The sequence below is a fragment of the Protopterus annectens genome, chromosome 4.part0 (assembly GCF_019279795.1).
Source record: "Protopterus annectens isolate FY-2018-M chromosome 4.part0, PAN1.0, whole genome shotgun sequence".
NCBI lineage: Eukaryota > Metazoa > Chordata > Ceratodontiformes > Protopteridae > Protopterus > Protopterus annectens.
Genome location: NC_056733.1, coordinates 691970691 through 691992384, shown reverse-complemented (window position 1 = coordinate 691992384; position 21694 = coordinate 691970691). Strand labels below are relative to the sequence as shown.

The following is a 21694-nucleotide window of genomic DNA, read 5'->3' as shown; positions in this document are numbered from 1 at the left end:
AATGCATTTGAATACTTTATTGCTGTTATTCATGCATTACTCCTGCTTTTCCAGTTAATAAATATCAAGCTTCCTGTTGCATGCAATGGAGTGCTTTCAAGATTTTCATCTGGATCTTTTCAAGGAATTATTAAGGATTTAAGAAAACTAGTTTCTTTTTTGTCCTTTTCTTTCTTTCTTTCTTTTTTTTATGTTTTGTACTGCATATAGCAGGGCCATCTCCAGAGCTATATGTAAAGATCAGGCTTAACTAGGTCGAATTGGAACTTTTTTCAGGAACAAGGATTCCAACATTAATGTTATTGTTAAGCATTATAAAACATATTTTGTCGCTATATCTGAAGTGAATACACTGGATGAAGAAATTAAAAACAATATGGGGGGGGGGGGGGGGGGGGGGGGGGGGGGGGGGGGGGGGGGGGGGGGGGGGGGGGGGGGGGGGTGGGGGGGGGGGGGGGGGGGGGGGGGGGGGGGGGGGGGGGGGGGGGGGGGGGGGGGGGGGGGGGGGGGGGGGGGGGGGGGGGGGGGGGGGGGGGGGGGGGGGGGGGGGGGGGGGGGGGGGGGGGGGGGGGGGGGGGGGGGGGGGGGGGGGGGGGGGGGGGGGGGGGGGGGGGGGGGGGGGGGGGGGTTTTTTTTTTTTTTTTTTTTTTTTTTTTTTTTTTTTTTTTTTTTTTTTTTTTTTTTTTTTTTTTTTTTTTTTTTTTTTTTTTTTTTTTTTTTTTTTTTTTTTTTTTTTTTTTTTTTTTTTTTTTTTTTTTTTTTTTTTTTTTTTTTTTTTTTTTTTTTTTTTTTTTTTTTTTTTTTTTTTTTTTTTTTTTTTTTTGTTTTTTTTTTTTTTTTTTTTTTTTTTTTTTTTTTTTTTTTTTTTTTTTTTTTTTTTTTTTTTTTTTTTTTTTTTTTTTTTTTTTTTTTGTTATTTTTTTTTTTTTTTTTTTTTTTTTTTTTTTTTTTTTTTTTTTTTTTTTTTTTTTTTTTTTTTTGCTTTTTTTTTTTTTTTTTTTTTTTTTTTTTTTTTTTTTTTTTTTTTTTTTTTTTTTTTTTTTTTTTTTTTTGATTTTTTTTTTTTTTTTTTTTTTTTTTTTAGTTAAGGGCCAGCTTGTACGTGCAGGAAGGATGTGTAGTACACTAAGTGATTTTAGAACTGAGTGTCAGTTTTTGAAGGATTTATTTTTAAATCGTGGATACCCTATTGCACTTCTAAATGACCTTATTTTAGAAGTTGATTCTAAGCGTGTAAAGGGTATTTATAAGCCTTTGCTGGATCAAGTTATTGATGCCCAGTTTTCTACCGATATTGAATTAATAAAGCAAAATGTTCCTACTACATGTAGGAATTTTTCTTTGAGTTTTATTACCCAATATAACTTAAATTCTACTGACATTTGGGCTATAATTTTAAAAAATTGGCCGTTGGTGATTAATTCAGTTAACCTCATTGAAAAGTTAGGTGAACGTCCCTTTGTTATATACAGAAGAAGTAACAATTTAAAAGAAATGTTGCAACGTACATCACATTCCCATGGTTCTATGAGAGCCAGTGGCTCATTCAAATGTGGCCGTTGTAATATGTGTAAAGTTATGATGACAGGTAACTCTTTCTTTGTTAGAAATATAAGGTACCAGATCAATCAAAGGATATCTTGCGAATCTAAATCGGTGGTATACATTGCTTTGTGCAATTGTTGTCCATCTTTTTATATAGGAAAAACAAATCGCAAACTAAAAGAAAGAGTTTACCAACACCTTTATGCTATAAAAAAACCATTGCTTGAGAATGCTTTAGCAAAACATGTAAAAAACAACCCAGGGCACTCATTTAGTTTCATGGGTATTGACCAGGTACCTCAGAACATTAGGGGTGGTCCTGTTGAAATTTTGCTTGAGTGCACTGAATTATCTTGGCAGTTGAACTTGGATGCATTTAGACCTGTTGGTCTAAATGAGAATTGCAACATTTCATGTATATTGAAGTTAAAGAGTTATTTTAGGTAAATGTTTCTGACTTCTTGTTAAAAATACAAAAAACGTTTTTTAATAAGAAAACGTTTTTAACACTATTATTATTAATAGTTTTACAACACATTATGAATGTATACATAATTTAGTATAAGTAGTTAGTGATACACATTTATTTTGTTTTGATTTTAATTATGTTTTTAATTAAGCTCACAGGACTGGTACTGTTTTGTCACTTCCTGTATGAGAGTATTTAAATGTTTGGATAGCTGTTTCTATTTGTATTTTCTTCTGATGAAGCTGTGACAGGAGTCACGGCGAAAACGCTCCTTTTTGAAGAATAAAAACTTTTGCGTTAAAGAAGTTACTTCGGATTTTTTTTGGGTTAGAGTTGGCTTTCCGGCTACAAGGTTGCTGTTTCCAGTTTTTTATCAGTTTGTTTGCCTTTCTTACTAACTATTGTCATGATGATAGAGTTTGCATGTTCATAGGTAAGTACTAGGCTAGCTACTTTCTGGGCCATTTAAGTGTAGCCAGTTTCCCCCAAAGGTGAGAATCAAACTCTTTACCCTGTGTCACCTTAACCATTATGCCAACCCCTCATCATTCATGTTGAGCTTTATGTTTTTTTTGAGATGACATCTAGCCTGCTAGAGTCCAGTTGACTGGAGATGGCAAGGAAAACATTGTATCCTGCCTCCACAGAAATAGATTCAGATACATAAGGAATAAGCTAGTTCTAAGTTTTATTTCCCAGGTTCTTTACACCTTAGCATAACATATCTGCTTGAGCTAGGAAAAGAATAAGTGGGTATTATTTGGACTGTTTTTGAAGAGGCTTGTGTTCTTACCATCCTATTTCACAGTTCTGAAACCTTCTAAGAGCATATATGGGCCTCCTTTCTAGGGAGCATGTTCCAAATTGCAGGCACTGTGTTTTCTCTACTTCAGTTATGGGCTGCATCCTCTCAGCCAGTGTTTGGTTTTAGCTGTGGATGGCAAGAGGAGAGATTAGAGCTATTACAGGACCTCTAATGCATTTGAATACTTTATTGCTGTTATTCATGCATTACTCCTGCTTTTCCAGTTAATAAATATCAAGCTTCCTGTTGCATGCAATGGAGTGCTTTCAAGATTTTCATCTGGATCTTTTCAAGGAATTATTAAGGATTTAAGAAAACTAGTTTCTTTTTTGTCCTTTTCTTTCTTTCTTTCTTTTTTTTATGTTTTGTACTGCATATAGCAGGGCCATCTCCAGAGCTATATGTAAAGATCAGGCTTAACTAGGGATCTGTAAAGATGTGCTTATGCTTATTTTCCTGGAAAGTGATCCCAGTGATATTGCAACCAGCATCTTATTACTTTATTGACTGCCAGAAGTCATCTAAAACTGTTGACTATTAAACCACGCAGCAGGTTGTTTATAGCTTTATAGGTTCATAGGTATGCACTAGGAAAATGACCACGGGGGGGGGGGGGGGGGTTAAGTCTAGTCATGCATCCCAAATCTCTGACAAGTTATGGTACCCTTTGTAGTGTAAGCAGTGACTTGTAATATGAAACATTTACAAGCAGGGGGCTAGGAGATGAGTCGTTTATAGGCTGCATGTGTCCATTAGAGATATAATTGCCAAATCAGAGGTGAAGTTTCAGCTCCCCGTCCAGTTATCAAAGTTTCACTTGAATTGTGTTATGGAGGAATTCTGTCTCCCATGCATGGGAAGCCTGTTTCAGAGGATAGTCTCTTGGAAACATAATCTGTCTCTCTAGCAGGTCATTTTATATCACAGGCAAGGTTTAAGTCTTTAGAATAGGTAATTCTGGTGCAGGAGACCCATCAGAGTGAAGTTTGAAGATGCCTTACATGCTAAGCATAGATCTCCCCTCAGCAGCCTGTAGTTTACAGAAAGGAGGCATGTTATTTATACCCTGTATTTTTTTTCTTTCATAACCACTCTGAGATGGCTGTACTTTAATATGATGTGGATAACTGAAACTTTACAGTCAACCTAGAAAATGTGACAGTTGCTTATATAAAATGTCATGTTCTGTCCTTTTTAATTTCTTCAAATCTTTAGGGATTTTAATATCATGACGGGAATGGAACCCATTCCTAAGTCATAGGATGATTAAAGTTCATGAAATTAGTATTGTTTCAATCTTTGATGTCAGTCAGACGTGCTCTTTGCAGCACCAGCAATGTGCCCAGTAATGGCTCCTTCTGCAATTGATACGGAGATACATGTACTGGTAACATATCTAAATACGATTGTAGATTCTTTTTTATAAGACCCATTGCTCCTACTACTATTGGATCTGTCTGGATATCTTTCTTCCATATTGCTCTCATTTCTGCCTGCAAATCCTGATATTTTATGACTTTGTGTCTCTCTGTATGCAAGACATTGTCGTCACTGGGTGTAGTGATTTCAATGATCAATGCTACTTTTGTCTTCTTTTCATGGACCAGTATGTCTGGTTTTCTTGCATCTGTCTTTTGAACTGTTGATAATGGGTGATTCCATGTCATGTAGACTTCATCATTTTCTATGATGCTTTGTGGCTCATGTTGCCAGTGTGTTTCAGCTACTTCAGTATTATAATGTTTGCACAATCCCTAGTCCAACAATCTTGCCACTTTATTATGATTTTCAGTATACAGGCCTTCTGCCATTAGTATATCACAAGCAGCAACGAGGTGTGCAACCGTTTCCAATTCTGTTTAACAAAACCTACATTTGTCTGTTTTTCAGACATATTCAATGGAATTGTAAACAAAACTGTGCGTAGCTTGGGCCGCCAGTATTAACCTTTCATATCTTGGTTTGAATTTGCCTCTTCTTAACCATTCCTGAGTTCAGTCCTGATCAACATGAGGTTTTTCCAGAAGTTTTCTATACTTGCAACTATATTTATCCATTTTCCACATTTCTTGCTTTCTCATCTGGTCCTTCACCTTATATAATTTCTTTTGTTTTTGGCACATTCAGCTGCTGCCTGATTTTTATCTACTTCTGGTTTGATTTCCATTCCTGCTTGACGCCCATATGCTTCTGCTAGATTAAGCAGAGAAGTCATCTTAGATTTAGTCTCCTCCTGTTTCAAAACTTTCACTATGTTTGGGTCATGTGAGGTCAGCAAATATGTGTGCAGTCTTACAATTGCAGATCTATGCATCTAATCAGTTTCAAGGAAGCCCATCCCTCCTTTGGAGTGGGGAATATATAATCTTGGTATGTACTGATTTTTATAAATCATTTAGTGAGCATGAAGCATTCTTCTTCTTTTCCTGTCTAATCTATCCAACACATTTTGGGGCCAGTCAATCACTCCAAAACTGTACGTTAGGACAGGAAGAGCAAATTGGTTTATGGCTTGAATTTTGTTCCTAGATGTGAGTGCTGTTTTCAAGATTAATTTAAGTCTTTTAAAATATTCCTTACTAAGTTTTATTCACATTTGTTCATGTTTTATTGTTGATTCTTCATCAGTTCCCAAGTATTTATACACTCCTTCTTGCTCAAGTTATTTTATATCACATTCTTGTCCCAAACTGATATTTTCTTGGTGCTGCAGTTTTCCTGCCATAAAGGTTGCCTTTGCACATTTATCAAGACCAAATGACATTCTTATATCATCCGAAAAAGTTTTGACAACTTGCAATTGTGCTTTCAGTTCCTCATCTAATGAGCTGTACAGTTTTAAATGATCGACAAAGAGAAGATGAGAAGTCTTTACACTTTGTTGTTTTCTAGGAGCCATATTATAGCCATGGCCTAAGCTGTTAAGTAGACAGCTTAATGGGTTAAGGGCAAAATAGAATAGCAGCAGTGACAGAGAGTCACCCTGGAATATCCCCTTTTGATATGTTATCCCTGGGATAATAATTTGTCCTTTGTCATGGCCTAATTGCAGAGTGGTCTGCCACTGTTTCATGGTCACTGTAATGGAGTTGATAAGTGTAAGGTGTATCTTATACATCTTTAAGCACTCTTTTATCCATGAACGTGGGATACTATTAAATGCTTTTCTGTAGTCAGTCCATGCTCTACTTAGATTCTTCCCTTTTCCACTATAACTTTATTTAACAACAAATTATCCTTTGTTCCATATGACTTTCCTTTGTTGGGCTTTTGTTCTATTGCCATAACTGAGTTTTCTTCTAAATTACCATAAACTGTCAGCATCAATTCCAGTGTATAGTTTATACGCTGTCAGAAGGCAAGTTATTGGTCTGTAATTTTTAGGGTAGCTTGCAGGTTCACTCTTAAGTAGGAGCATTGCTTTTCCTGTTGTTAGCCATGTTGGTGTCTGTTCAGGGTGATTATATAAATATTACTTACTCATGGCTAAATCTTTGTGCAAAGATGTTAATACTTTTAACCAGAGGTTAGGTACTGCATCTGGGAGAGGCTTTTCTTCACTTTGTTTTAATCTCTCTGGCTGTTACTTCATCCCACTTCATATCCTGTACCTTTAAACTTCTTATTCTTTCTTTTACCTATTCTACCCATTTAGTATCTTTGTTATGTTCCACAGGATCTTCATAGATACTTCTCCAAAATGCATCTATTTCTTTTTTTTGTGGTCTTTCAATTCCTTTTACCTTGTTCCCCAATTCTCTATAAAACTTTTTTGGGTCATCAATAAATTGATTACTTTCCACTTTTCCTTTATATTTATCTGTGTATCTTCTAAGTGTTTCCACCTGTGCTGAGATTTTTAGTTTGTTATTTGTGATAGTGCATGATAGATCCTGATCTGTTCTAATACTGCACATCGCTTTTATCACTTCTATCTTTCTAAGTATTTTTGTTGATCTGTTCCCTCTTCTATGCTCTGCTAACAGTGACACTTCTTGTCTTAATTGCCTTATAGTTTTTTCTACTCACTATTTCCATGCTAGTATTTGATTTCTCCCCTTCCTTTCCCTCACTACGCTGTGTTCTTGTAGTAAATCTTTCTCAGTTATTAATTTAGCTTCACAGTAATATATCCTGTTTATTTCTGTTATATCATGTGAATCTCTATAGATAGTCCTAATTAGTGCTCATTTATTTTATCAAACTTAGGTTCATAGGTTCACAGGTAGGTACTAGGCTACTGGCCGTGGGGCCTATATAAGCCTAGCCAAAAAGGTTCCCTGGCTTTTGCCACCCAAGAAAATTATTTTCCTGTGCCCCTGTCAAGCAGTGTCGCAGAAGTGATCCCCAGGGTGAATTTTCTATTTCCCATCCAGTTGTCAAGATTTTTATTAAAGAGGGCCAATGAGGAGCTTTGCTTGACATGAATGGGTAGTTTGTTCCAGAGTATGGGAAGTCTCTGGGACAGGAATCTATCCCTCTAGCATGTTTTGTTTATTGTGGTGACAAGGTTAAGGTCCCTGGACCATGTGGTTCAGAGAGATTGGGATTACTTTAAGTGTAGCATGTCCAACAGCTCTGGGTTTGACATAGCTTTGTATGTTAGGCAGAGATCGCCTCTGAGTAGGCGATATGCGACGGAGTAGAGTTGGAGTTTTTTGAGACGGTCTGCTTGGGCATCTGTTTGAGGCCGGTAATCCTCTTAGTGATGTATTTCTGTGGCCTTTCCAGTTGTTGTAGGTGTCTTGTGAGATACATGTCAAACGGGGCATTGTACTCTATAATGGGACTGATGAGGGATGAGTAGAGAGGAACAATGACCTCCTTTTTTCTAGAGGAGAACCCTTTTGTGATGAGGTGTGCTATTTAGAAGGATTTCCTGACTACTGTGGTGATGTGGTTATCAAAGGAGAGACTACTGTCCACCTGTGTCCCGAGGTCTCTTATCACACTTTCAGTGTTTAGTGAGCTACCGCCTATATGGTAGTTCATGGGTATTGAGTTTTTCCTAAAGGGAATGACAGTGCACTTCTTGGCATTGAGCTTGAGGCCATGACTTTGACAGCAAGCATCTGTCTCTGTGAGGCCTTTTTGTAGAATGTCTGCATCATTAGGTGATTCTCTTATGGCTCCCAGTTTGCAGTCATCTGCGAACTTTGTTAGCCAAAGACTTTCTGTGTTGGCCTGCACTTCAGAGAAGTAGATGCCGAACAGGAGAGGATGCAGGACCGAACCCTGAGGTACTCCACTCGTCACTGGTCTGAAGTCGGACTTGGAGTCGACTACTTTTACTGTATGGGTTCTGTCAGTGAACCAGTTGGCTACCCATCTTGTGACATAGGGATTTATGCTCAGTTTAGTGAGTTTATCTATAATTCCAGAGTGGGGAATGGTATCAAAAGCCTTGGCGAGGTCAAAATAGGCTGTGTGAACTACCTTGCCCTCATCTAAGGCTCTAGTGACTGTTTCTAAGAACTTTTTAGGTTTTATTGACCTTCTGCAGTCTGTTTCTTTATTGATCTTAATATGTCTATCTATTAAATCTAGCAACTCTTCTCTTAGCTCATTTTCTTCTAAACTGAGAGCACATTTTTGTTTTCCATTTCCTGCAGGCATTCTATAGAAAGTTCTATAGCACCTTCCTGTGGCACACTCTCTTCAGTTTTATCCTGTGCCTTCCATTGCTCTGTCATATGGGAACTCACTGGCCTATCACTCCTTAACACTGACTGCATCAAAGTTTCTACAGTTTCCTGCTCCTTCCCTTGCTGTCCAGCTAAAAGTGAATGTTTACACTGGTTTCCTGTGGAAGGCTCCAACATATCTTCATATGGAGCCTGACCAATTGCTTCCTTTTCCACTGGTTTCCCCTTAATTTGGATGTTTCCACCTCTATCCTGTCCTGGCCTCATTGTAGGAATGTTTCCATATTTTGAGTATTCTTCACTGTCGTTTTTTCCAGTCCTGGTAGCAGTGCACCTACCAGAATTGGGCATTTTTTGATCCTGAGTCTTGTGTGCCCAGCTACCTTTTTTAATCTTTGACCCACTTCTGTCCATGTTATGATGCTTTCTGAATTAGATTTTCTACACTGTATCCTTCACTTCATAGGTACTCCATAACCTTAGTTTCTATTTCTTTAACCTCTCCATTAATAATCTCTTTTTCTACTCTTCCCCTTTGTCTTCTTTTTTTGTAATGTAAAGTGTTCCATGTCCGGATTCCTTTGCCTGTATTTCCTCTTCAAATATCTTTGGTGCTGCTCTTTTTGTATTGATTAGTTTTGCTTTCTCCTTTGCATAGATATTACATCATATTCAGTCTGTTTTTCTTTCCCATGTCTTCTTCAGATGTCTCCTGATCTTCCTGTTTTTCCTTTCTTTGGCGACTCGTTCCATCATGCTGTGATGTAAGCTGTGTTAGACCTTCTACACCAAATCCTTCACTTCGCAGGCACTCCATAACTTTAACTTCTATTTTTTTTAACTTCTGCTTTACTAATCTTCTTTTCTACATTCCCTCTTTGTAATATTTTTTATTGTGAAATTTTCCATATCTGGATGTCTTTGCTTGTATTTCTCTTCTAATATCTTTCGGGCTGCCTTCTTTATATTGATTAATTTGGCTTTCACCTTTGCATAAATATTGCACCACAACAAATTTCTCTTTCTTTCCCATGTCCATATTTCTTTTTTATACTTTTCAAAAATCTGTAGGTTTTGTTGTTTATATTTTCACACTTCCTCAGATGCTTCTTTTTCCAAACAGATTAAAGTTTCTTGGTCTATATACTGTTTTTCACAAATCTGTTGTATTAATGAACACAAATTTTTATTTGAGGCTTCTGACAGCTTTTCTTGTGGAAGTATTTTTCTTTCCTCTAATTTCTCTGTTAATCTTTTTGCATATCTTATATCTGGAAATTCTAGACTTTTTGCATAATAGTAACAATACGTAGTTTCTTTCTTATCCTGAATAGTCCACTCTATCATCTTTATGGCTCTTCTTTGGAATATCGGCTTTTGTGATTTTTGTAGACTACTACTTCTTCTACAACAGGGAGGCATCCTCATCCTGGGCCTGTCCTGGCCTCATTGTAGGAAAGTTTCCATATTTTGAGTATTCTTCGCTGTCATTTTTTCCAGTCCTGGCAGCAGTGCACCTACCAGAATTGGGCATTTTTTGATCCTGAGTCTTGTGTGCCCAGCTACCTTTTTTAATCTTTGACCCACTTCTGTCCATGATATATGTTATATAAATACAGTCTATATATCAGTGTCATCTTGATGAGATTTTGTGAAAAGCAGGGTCCACCTCATGAAGGTACTCACCAAAACCTGAGGCGGTATTCAGTTTCAGCACTACTACTCTCCTTTGCTTGCTGACTTATCCTCTCTCCGTTTGATCCCCAATATTCGGATATAGACAGCAGGACAGTGGCCATGGAAGTCGGAATCTGCTAAGGAGTGTGTAACACCTAACCTGCCGAATCAACTAGATGGCGTTGGAGCATCAGGCCCATACCCATTAGTCTCTAACGCTGAGAGCCAAGGGGGCAGCGCCATAACGAGTAGGAGGGCAGCCGCAGTGGCACTGAAGCCCAAGGCGAGGGCCTGGGTGGAGCCACTGTGGGTGCAGATCTTGGTCATAGTAGCAAATATTCAAACTAGAGCTTTGAATGCTGAAGTGGAGAAAGGTTTCATGTGAACAGCAGTTAAACATGGGTCAGTCGGTCCTGAGAGATAGGTGAGTGCTGTTCCAAAGGGGTGGCATCAGGTGAGCTCTCTCCAGCTCTTGAAAATCCATGGGAGAGGTTATAAGTCTCGCACTGGGCCATACCCACATCCACAGGAGTTCTCCAAAGGCGAACAGCTTCTGGCATGTTAGAACAATGTAGGTAAGGGAAGTTGGCAAGCCAGATCCGTAACTTTGGGATACATTTCTCTTGTTCTGTGTAGTGAATCTAATGGTAATGTAGATGTTCTTCGTGTTTCATTGTTGCAGTTATCACATTTGGGTTATCCTGCCAGGGGTAGCCCTCAGTCGGCAGGAATACCAGAAGCTTAGTATTTCTGCTTCGGCTGCTGTCGCTCCAGGACTGACATCAGGTCGTCAGTGGTATAAAAACAGGCAGCCGATGCCATTACATCAGCCTTTCTTACTGAGGAGCCCAAAGCAGAAGCAGTTTGCACGAGTGCTGGTTGGCTGCTACCTGAGTTTTCGTTTCCGAATTGAAGTTGAAGTCTTCTAAAGCTAAGTATCCCGTTGGGGATCCTTTTTTCTTGCTCTAACCAATGTCAGAAAAAGTTTACAATTGTCTTCCCTGTGGAAAGCAAATACCACACCGAGACTTTCATTCTTACTGCATCACCTGTTTAGGCCCAGACCTCGACGTCCCCCGCTGTCGCTTTTGTACTTTGTTTAATGCCAGAACTATACGTCGTCTGGCCCTTATTGTAGCTAGATATTTTCGCTCTCAGTCCTCGAATTCTGATATGGCTTCAGTAACTCATCCGACTACTGATCTTCTGAAAAAATGTAAGGATAAAGACAGACTGCACAGGTCCAAAACTGCCGACGAAGCTTCCGTTAAGCTAGTCATCAGTTCTCCGGTCCTTAGTGAGGCGCTTTCGCAGCTCCTGATGCCCACTTCTGTGGATTCGCAGGCCACTACCGAGACCCTTTCAGAGTCCAATATGCTGTGAGACTTTTCTTCGACTAAGGATCCTGCGGATGTCTCTACCTTGGATGGGTCCGGAGCAGCTGAGCAGGCACCGGCTTCCGAGGAAGTACTTCTGACTACCGATACTCGACACAGACCGACGACTTCTTTCGCGTCTTCACTTCTTTCAAAAACAACCAAGTTTCTAAGGCCCAGGGTACAAACCACACCCAAAAAAACAACGACCCAAGCTCAGTCACCTACTTCCTTGCCTCAGTCTCAAATGCTTAAAATGGTGAAAGACCTTATAATGCTTATTTGGGGAAGCCAGGCTACCCCTTCCAAAAGAAAAAGAGACTTGTCCCCAGTAGTTTTATCTAAACAGGAGTCCGATGACTGTGATGCATCTGAATATGAAGATATACAACCCCTCTCTGCTTATGAGGATTCTGTTGCAGAGGAATCCATCTCTTCAGCCTCTCCACCCGAGGACTTTTCCTTTGGGGAAACCTTACATACTTTAAGGGAGCATTTCCAATGGGAATGTCAGGACTATCCTCAGTCAAAAAAAGAGACTCAGGGAATTCTTACATCTTCCACAGCACAGACCTCTGGCCATTCCTCCTGTCCTGGATGTTGTGGATGATGTTTTTATGGAATCCAGTCTGACCCCTGACACCCTCCCTCCTGCTCCCAGGAAATCTGACAGGTATTATAGAGTCCCTGACTCTCACAAACTTCTTTTCAAAAATCCTACTGCTGACCCTGAGGTCATCTCTCAAGGACCTAAAGGAATCAGAGCAACGTCAGCTAAGAATTCCACCCCCTCAGACAGGGATTCCTGAGCATTAGACAGATGGGGTAAAAAATATACACCTCTGCTAATCTTGCTATTAGAGCTTTAAATTGTCAGTTCCACATGCTGAAATATCAGCAACATACCATGGAACTCCTGAAACAAAAAAATATCTTCTTTTCCTGCTTGTGCAGAAAATAAAGAGTTACAAGAGTTAATGCATTCTGCAAGTTAAGTATCTAAGCACACCTTACAATGTGGTTTTGATGCCCTATTAGCATCTTGCAGGGCACCAGTCACTGGTTCTGTCCTTAGAAGGCATGTTTGGCTTAAGGAACAGACCTTGCCAGACCATGTCAAATCCAAATTATTGGACACACCCTTGCACAAAGACAACTTATTTGGCACCAAGGCAGAAGAGATCTTAAAAAAGATGGAGGAAAAAGCTAAACCAATGCAGACAGTTAAAGACTACTTACAGGTCTAGGGACCAAGGTTCAGTAGACATTACCCCTCCAAGCACTGGTCCTTTCCTGCTCCCTCCAGTCCAGCTCAGCCAAGACTCAAGGGAAGCAGACCCCCACAGACAACAGCCCTAGGGAATGCAGAGATCTAAGCAATGGAGTTCCTCCTCTTCAAAATCAGGGAGTGCAAAGCCACCCCCTTATGGTAAAAAGTCACAATGACTTTATACTTCCACTCCCTTCCTCTGCCCACCTGCTCGTGCCTTTAGGAGGAAAACTTTCCTTCCATGCAAGAAACTGGGCCACCATTACCAACGACCGCTGGGTCCTCAACATAGTATACCAGGGATACAAATTTTATTTCCACACTCTGCCAACCCGAAAAGGGTTCCCAGATCTTCCCCCAAACCAGTGGGCAAAGGTCAAAAAGCAAGTCCTTTCCCTGCTCTCTATGAGGGCAATAGAGCATGTTCCTGCAGAACAGATAGGCCAAGGTTTCTACTCCAGACTCTTCCTAGTACACAGAAAAGAGGGCACATGGTACCCCATCCTCAATCTATCCATTCTAAACAATTTTCTGATGATACCAAAATTCAAAATGCACTTTCAGTTCTCTGTGCTTCCCTTTGTCTTATCTACTGCTCCCAGAGTTTTCACCAAATGTCTGGCTCCCGCCATTGTTTTTTGCAGACAAAGAAATATTCAAATTTACCCATACTTAGACAACTGCATGATTCAGGCAGACAGTCAGGAAAAGCTGCTACAGCACCTGACCTTTGTAAAGGACCTACTGACCTCCTTGGGATTATACTATCAATGAAAAGAAATCCAAACTAGTCCCCACACAAAAAACTGTATTGCTGGGAGCAAGCCTGGACACAGAATCCCAGATGGCATTATTTACTCCAGAAAAACAAGCCTACCTGACAGCCTACTTCTCTCAACTAGCCACCAGGACCCAGTTATCTGCAAGGAAAATCCTGCAAGCTCTAGGGTTCATGGCTTCTTGCATTCTACTCATTCCATATGCCAGACTGCATATGAGGAAACTACAATGGTACCTAAAAAGTCTTTGGTGTCAGCACTCTCGAGACCTGAGAACTCTTATACCAATGATACCTTGTCTAAGGAAAGATTTTCTTTGGTGGGCAGCAGCATGCTACCACAACAAGGGACTTCCCTTCTTACAACCCCATGCCACCCAGACCCTCACCACAGATGCATCAGACTATGCCTGGGGTGCTCACCTGGACAGCAGGTGGATTCAGGGCCAATGGAACCCAAATCAAATACATCTGCACATCAACCAAAAAGAGATGTTAGCTGTTCAGCATGCCCTGGCAGGTTTCAGACCCCTACTCTCCCTGGGGCCTCTACTGATCAAAACAAGCAACACTGCAGGGAGGGACTCACTCTTATCCTCTGTGCAGGCTCGCCATGACCCTTTGGCACACGGCCTCAGCCATGCATCTACACCTGTTAGCACAATTCCTGCCAGGCTCTCCAAACTCTCTGGCAGACAACTTAAGCAGAAACCTGCTAGACCCACATGAGTGGCAGCTAGATCACAGAGCCTTCATCCTTGTAGCCCAGAAATAGGGCACCCCCAAGGTCGACCTCTTTGCCTCCCACTCCAATCATCAGCTCAGCAAGTTCTGCACCAGGGAACCTCACAGCAAGGCCTGGAAATTGGATGCTGTATCCTTCCAGTGGGTAAACCTCTCGGTCTATGCATTTCCCCCACTACCACTCATTTCAAGGGTACTGCTCAAAATAAGGGAGGAAAAACCGAAGGCAATCCTGATTGTCCCAGACTGGCCACGCCAGCACTGGTACCCATTGCTGCGCAGCCTGTCACCCCTGCCACCTTGGCACCTACCTCAGATCCCAACACTCCTGACCCAAAGGAATGGAGAATTCATGCATCCCCAAATCCAGACCCTCAATCTGGCAACCTGGCTTATTCCCTGACCTCTCCTCAAGCTGCCAGTCTAAGCAAACAAGTTCTAGATGTTTTACGTGAGGCCAGACGTCCCCAGCACTAGAAAATCTTATGCTGACAAGTGGAAAAGGTTTTGCACCTGGATCCAGGCTAAGGGAGCCGGAACGGCACAGCCCTACCTACCTCTCATCCTGGATTACCTGGCAGACCTACTACACAGGGGTCTATCCTTCTCTTCTATTAAAATTCATGCCTCAGACATCTCTGCTCATTTCAGCACAGAGCCACCTCTTTTCTCACACCCTCTCATCAAACAGTTCCTAAGAGGGGCTAACAACTTGAGGCCACCCTGAAGAGCTCCTACCCCAGCTTGGGACCTTAACTTTGTGTTGGAAAAGCTCACCCTGCCTCCCTTTGAAACTGCAGCTTCAGCAGAGTTAAAATTTCTCTCATGAAAGACAGCCTTGCTTCTGGCCATCACTTCAGCTAGGAGAGTATCAGAGCTACAAGCACTTATGGCTGTAGAGCCCTTCATCATTTTCCATGCTGACAGGGTCTGCCTCAGGACTAACTCATCCTTCATGCCTAAAGTGGTGTCCAGTGCGGCTCTCAACCAATCCATTAATTTGCTTATCTATTTCCCTAACCCACAAAACAAGGGGGAAAGGATTCTGCACTCTCTAGATGTGCACAGACAGCTCAGATTCTACCTGGACAGGACTAAATCTTTTGGGAAAAGCTGATCAATTGCTAGTCAGCTTCGCTGCAGGAGCAGAGGGCAAGGCCATATCCAAACACACAATTTTCAAATGGATAGCACACTGCATCCATTTCTGCTACAAACAGCATGGGAAACCACACCCAAAAGGGGTCATGACACATTCCACCAGAGCAACCTCCACCTCTGCAGCTTTTCTCAGAGGGGTCCTCACCAGGGACATCCTGGAGGCAGCAACATGGACATCCATTCATACCTTCACCAAACATTACCACCTGCCTATCTTCTCCAAATCCAGGGTAGGCTTTGCCACTGCAGTTTTGCAGGGCATCCTAGCCAGCCCCCAGTCTTCTTGACTGCCTCCACCCTTTTCTTCAGCTTTGGGAATCAACCCAAATGTGATGACTGCAGCAGTGAAACACGAAGAACATAGTACAGTTGTGTACACTTACCGTAAATGTAGATGTTTGAGTGTATTCACTGTTGCAGTCCTAGTTTCCCTCCCTCCATCCCCCTTGTATCTCTCTCTCTCTCTCTCACTTCTTACAAGGAATTTTTGGAATTACTTTACACTGGTGGTGTTCTTCCACCATACCCTAGCTCCATATTGGGGGCTCCTGACAGTTAGGTCAAGAAAAACTAATGTAATGACGTCAGCTGCCTGTTTTTATACCACTGATGACCTGACGTCCGTCCTGGAGCAACAGCAACCAATGCAGAAATACTAAGCCTCCGATATTCTGGCCGAATGAGGGCTACCCCTGGCGGATAACCCAAATATGATGACTGCAACAGTGAATACACTCGAACATCTACATTTATGGTAAGTGAACACAACTGTACTTTATGATCCATTTGAAAGGCTTTGGGGTAAGTTGCAGCGTTTACACTGGCTGCCAACCCTTACCAATACAGAGAATATATTGGAGATGGAAGGCAAAATCAGGGCAAGCTGAGTGTATTTAATCCTTCTCTAGCTGTTTATTTATTTTTTTCGTCTGTTTGCATCAGTAAAATGGCAGTTTTGCCTGAAAAACTAACAGTTTTCTCTCTCTAAATGTAAACTACACGTACCTTATCTCATTCATTCCACTGGAGCTCAGGAAGATTGCTCTGTAACTTCCAATAAGCCTTTTGACAGAATCAAATTATGTCCTCACATTTCAAACAAATGTTCATATCTCTGGAACCATAGGGGTTATGAAAGAAGTGTAAATGGCAAACTCTTCAGAACAAACTATTTTTATAGTGGTAGTATTCTTTCCATTCTAGGTTTTACACCAAATTTTATTCGTCACAGTAAACACAGTAACAGCTACTTTTGTAATGTTTTGTAAACGACTTACAATATCTCAGCAACCATCGAATTACACACATACTGTCAGCAGCATTTTATTCATCTAGCTGAGAGCTTTCCTATGAGGCTAAGCAGTTCTGTCTGTGTTACTTGGTTGCTGAGATATTTAGAAAAATATGAACATTTTATCTATATAAATTAATATCATACAAACAACTGTTAATATCTATTTATCTGCACTACACAGAGGTCAAATATTAATGCAGTTGAGTTTGCTGTTGTTTAAGCTTTAAGATGAAATTTTTCAAAACCTTGTACATAGCATGGTTTTGGAATTATTGATGCAAATGCAATATGAACAAGCAATATTTGACATCAGTAGGAGTTAACTGCAGATGCACCTAGAGGCATCACTCGAATGTAATGAGTTATTTCATGTATTTACTTACATTTTCTTAACTGGGTTTGTCCCACTAGACCTAAGGCCTCTTGTCAGTGGAGACCCAAGGTGCTACTCATACTGACTGGAGGTAAATTTGGCTAGGGAGATGCAGGAACTTCCTTTCTACTTTACAATAAGTGCCATTGAGATCTTTTATATCTACCTGAGCTACTACCAGTTCAGACAAATGGGGCCTCATTTTAAAGTCTCATCTGAAGGAAAGCACACTCAGGAGTGCAGTACCCACTTGTACTATGCTGCAGTGTCAGTACTAGAAAAATTAATCCAATTACCTGGTGTGGAAATAAAACCCACAGCCTTCTGATCTTCCAGCACCAAAGGCAAGTGCACTATCTGTTGAGCTGCTGAGAGTACCTAGGCTACTAAATATATTATTAAAAAGAAAAAAGTACAATGACTTAATGATTTATTGCGAGATCATCTGCTTACGCTTTCCGTGACCTGGGTTCAGTCAGCAGCCCAAATTCTGGAGGACCAGCAGTGTGAGCTGGACTGGTAAGAGGTTGATGGGCAGCTTGCCTTTTCCAGGGGGTGAACAAAACTGCATCTTACAAATTAGCAGTCTCTAGCACCAATCACTGTTGTGAACTTTGGAGAGAGGATGAATGGGCAGGACATATTAGAGAGAGAGTCCTGATGGCAATGTGGAGTATTCAAAAAAAAAGCTTTCTTCCATCTTCTTTTATTACATGTGGCAATTTTTTCTGTAGGTATACACAATCTTCATTTTGTCTAACAGGGCACAGAACATGTTTTTTTTCCATTGGATATAGTACTGAATTAACCCTAACTTATAGAACAAAACAAGTTAACACTTGATTTGCCTGGTAGCTATATTTTGTGCAGGAAATCTAGGTTTAAGAATGACCTCTTGGGCTTGCAGTAGTCAGGAAACTGTCCCATTACATGGGTTAGCCTGAGTGTCTTTGATTCTTTTGCTCTTGATAACAGATGTCTAGAACCATTGGCTTTTTTATAAAGGGTAAAGGCTTGATTTGGGTACTGTTGTGGGTAAAAATTTATGCAAGGAGCAGATAGAGCTGTTAAATTTCGAAAAACCTGTTTAATTCTGAAGTCTGAAGTGAAGTCAGGGAATCTTCTACCAATGCAGTAAAAGCTGTTTGGGAGCCAAATTCACAAGATGGTGTCCTTTCACTTGGCAGACATTAGCAGCTGAAGAGGGTAGATGTGAATTCAAGTTTGGGTAAAGCCTTAAAGTACATTTTTAGAGAATATTAGTGAATTTGCACTCAGCTTGTTTATCATTGTTCACATTTACCAGATTTTTTTATTACATCTGTTGCAGGTATTGCTTGATGAGTGTAAAGGGCTGCTATACAGACTTTCACATTGATTTTGGTGGTACATCAGTGTGGTATCATGTCTTCCGAGGAGGAAAGGTAAGTGTTTGTGTATCTGCCATTTAGTAATTTGGAAATGATTTACTGAGTTGATGCTTATTTCAAGTTATTTGGAGAGCGCCATACATTGCATCAGCAGCAGTACAAAAATATTCTAAAGTACTAAGCTCAGACTGCTTAACAACCATCAACAAATGTGAAATTAAGAAAGTAAAGCATAAAATATTAAGAGAAAATGTGCTTACTTAGGATCAGTGGATTAAACAGTACAACTTTTGATTTTGTCATAGATATATGGCTTCACTGCTCCATATACTACAATTTGATTTTTGTGTTTGAAATTTATCCATAGTAGCGAAGGAATATTGCATGCCTCATTTGAGTCAGTGCACACTTTTCTGATAAGGGTAGAGAAGAGATGAAGTAGCAGTAGAAGCTGGATGAAGGTATCTACAAAGACAGAAGTTGCACTGTCTCATGCTGTCTTAGTGCAGAGACTGATGACTGGAATGTATGACTGGGGACTGCCAATGTTTATTCTCATTTCTGCCCTCTGCCTGGAAGTAGACCACGATAAGATAGTTAATGCATTCAGAAGCCATGGGTTAGTGGCATTACAGACATCATTGTAAGCTAAATGAGAGCATCACCTGGTGGTTAGGGGAAAAGTTAATAACATGAGCAACAGCAATAACTAAATATATTTATTTATTTGTTTTTATATGTTAAATTGGATATCATGACTGCACAAAATGCCCCTTTTTAACGGAATCCCAGGAGAAAAATTCTACATTACAAGTACAGTTACAGAATTTGTTTACAATAAAGCATAACAAACATAGTATGCAGACCTACTACATACAGTTAGTAAACATATAAGAATGTAGGATTGATGTGTAAAGTCAGAGTGTACAAGTATATTAAAATACAAACGATATAATACAAAAGCTTTTATGTAGTACATTTGTGAGGTGTTCAGATTATAACTGTAGTTAAGGGCGTTAATGGAAAAATTTGAGGGGAAGGAGGAAGCGGATGGACGAAGTGTCTATTAGAAGTTCTGTGAAAGAAGTATATTTTTGTTGAAAAGATGTGTGGGAGCTTAAGCATACTGATACACAGTAGTTGTGAATAGTTTGTGGAGTTTACCTGGGCATTTGAGAGTTAGGATGGAGAATCGACTAATATAAATCAGTCCTTAACAGGAGGAGCAGACCCAAGCAGTAAGCAAAAATTTTGATGGAAATGTGTGTGTGTTGATTTCAGTTTTGAGCTCTAGATGGATGGTGTTCTATAGTTTAGCTGGACATACGGCATGTAGCGAATCCTATAGTGATTATTTGATTTTGTGGTGGCAATTAAATGTCCGTTTTGAATTTGAATTTCCTGCTTGGATTATGTTTGGTGATGATGGTACCTATAACAGTATTTCTTTGAGTTGAATAGTATGTTGTGTGCAGTTTTCATATGGGCATACGTCAGGAGGCTGTGAAGTTCCTAGCACTACATTTAATGAAGGACTGTGCAGTAATAAGATTTGGGTGTTAGGCTGTTGTCAAATTTGGCAATGTTATTGTAATTGATCTGGGCTTGACAGATGTAGTTTTAAGCTTCTGTAGCATACTTCTCAGTGTAAAAAAATCTGGACAGAGCCAAAAATAATGGGGAGACAAAGGCCCAAAAATATGGACAGAGTTCAGATATTGTTCTTATAAACTTAGAAAGTTGTTAGAATAACAGGTTTTGCAATAATGTGTATTTTCTGAAGGATATGAAGTCTGAAACTCAAATGTATGTCATTATTTAAGTGACTTAAGTCCTCAATGATTTTTCAGAAAACCACAAATTGTATGAGGAACACACCAAAAATATGAGGCAAAAATCTGAACATTATGTGAAAATCTGGACAGTTGAAAAGTATGTTTTGTAGGTGCCTTCTGACCTACTGTATGGAGATTAATTGTATAATGAAATGAATGACTTTGGATTATTTTAGGATTGGTATTAGTTACGTTATTATGTTGTAGGAAGGAAGTGCACAGGGTATAATATCTGAGTTCATTTTGCAAGCCATACTGTAGTTTGATACATTTGGTATACATTTTGCTATGTTTATTAACATTGGACCAGAAACTTTGGAGAGTCTTTGTGTTTGCTGTTGAGAGTATCTAGCAGCATTTTTATCTTTTCAGCCTTTATTAAAAGGTAAAAAATCAAGGTAAATTATTTACCTTGTGCCTATTTCATATTTATGTTTGGTATAATGCTAGAGACTTATGCTGTTTTTAGGTTTTCCATGCTTTATCACTTTAGGTCATCATTTCTATAGTTTCAGTAGTTAGTTAAGGTTCAGGAAAGTTTTTGAATCTCTTACTACAAATTGGGGCTAGAGTGTTTAAAATACCTAGGAAGGTTTCATTAAAGTGGCTGACAGCTTCATCTTGTGGAAGGTATTTCAGTGGTTTTCAATTGCATTGGTGTAGTATAGAGCTGAAGTTGGTATCAGTGTAGTTCTTAGATCTGGTCCAAACAACAGTGTTAGACTTGAGTAATCTGGCATTTGCCCATGTAATGTATGCTAGATAGTAGTCACTTATAGTGTCTGGAGTAGTGCTAATATCATAAACCTGCTTGTCACTATATATAATAATATTCAGTCCGGAATATTTTTTGTGAGGTAACTTTGCCAAGTCTGGTGAATTCTGTGATTACTTCAGTGAAACCAAATATGCTTATAGAGTAGGAAGATGGGCTTGGGGATTCTTCAGTAGATAATTTGGTCCAGTCTGTGGTAACATCAGGTAGATCTTTCATAGTTGTGGTAATCCAAGGATGTGATATCTTTTAAGATGTCACTGTTGTTAGTGATGGGTTTAGGAGGAACATAGATAAAAATGATTTATAATTTTTGGTACTTGTCAGTTTTGAGACATGTCATGAGTTGGTAAAGGAAGATATTTGCTCATCAAAAGGAATTACTTCTAGTTTGCTGGGGTACAGGTGTTATCCCTGGCCATTTTGTCAGATGGTGTATTCTTAGAAGGTTATAGCCTAGGGGTAGTATTTGTTTATTTGGTATTGTGGGATTTAAGCCAAGTTTCTGTAATTATTAAGATGTCTGCTTTGTAGTATTCAATCCAGGCATATCGCTGTTCTATTTTGTTACAGATAC

The 21694-nt window shown here is 39.8% G+C and overlaps 1 protein-coding gene across 5 annotated transcripts in view; it reads left to right on the top strand.

Annotated features, from left to right (window-relative positions):
• The window catches only part of KDM2B (lysine demethylase 2B), a 3837686-nt gene that overhangs the window by 1733605 nt on the left and 2082387 nt on the right, over positions 1–21694 (top strand). For all 5 annotated transcript variants that reach the window (XM_044068658.1, XM_044068655.1, XM_044068654.1 and 2 more), the window contains one exon: positions 18468–18561. In XM_044068658.1, the coding sequence (XP_043924593.1) occupies positions 18468–18561 (94 nt within the window). The remainder of the gene's footprint in view (positions 1–18467; positions 18562–21694) is intronic.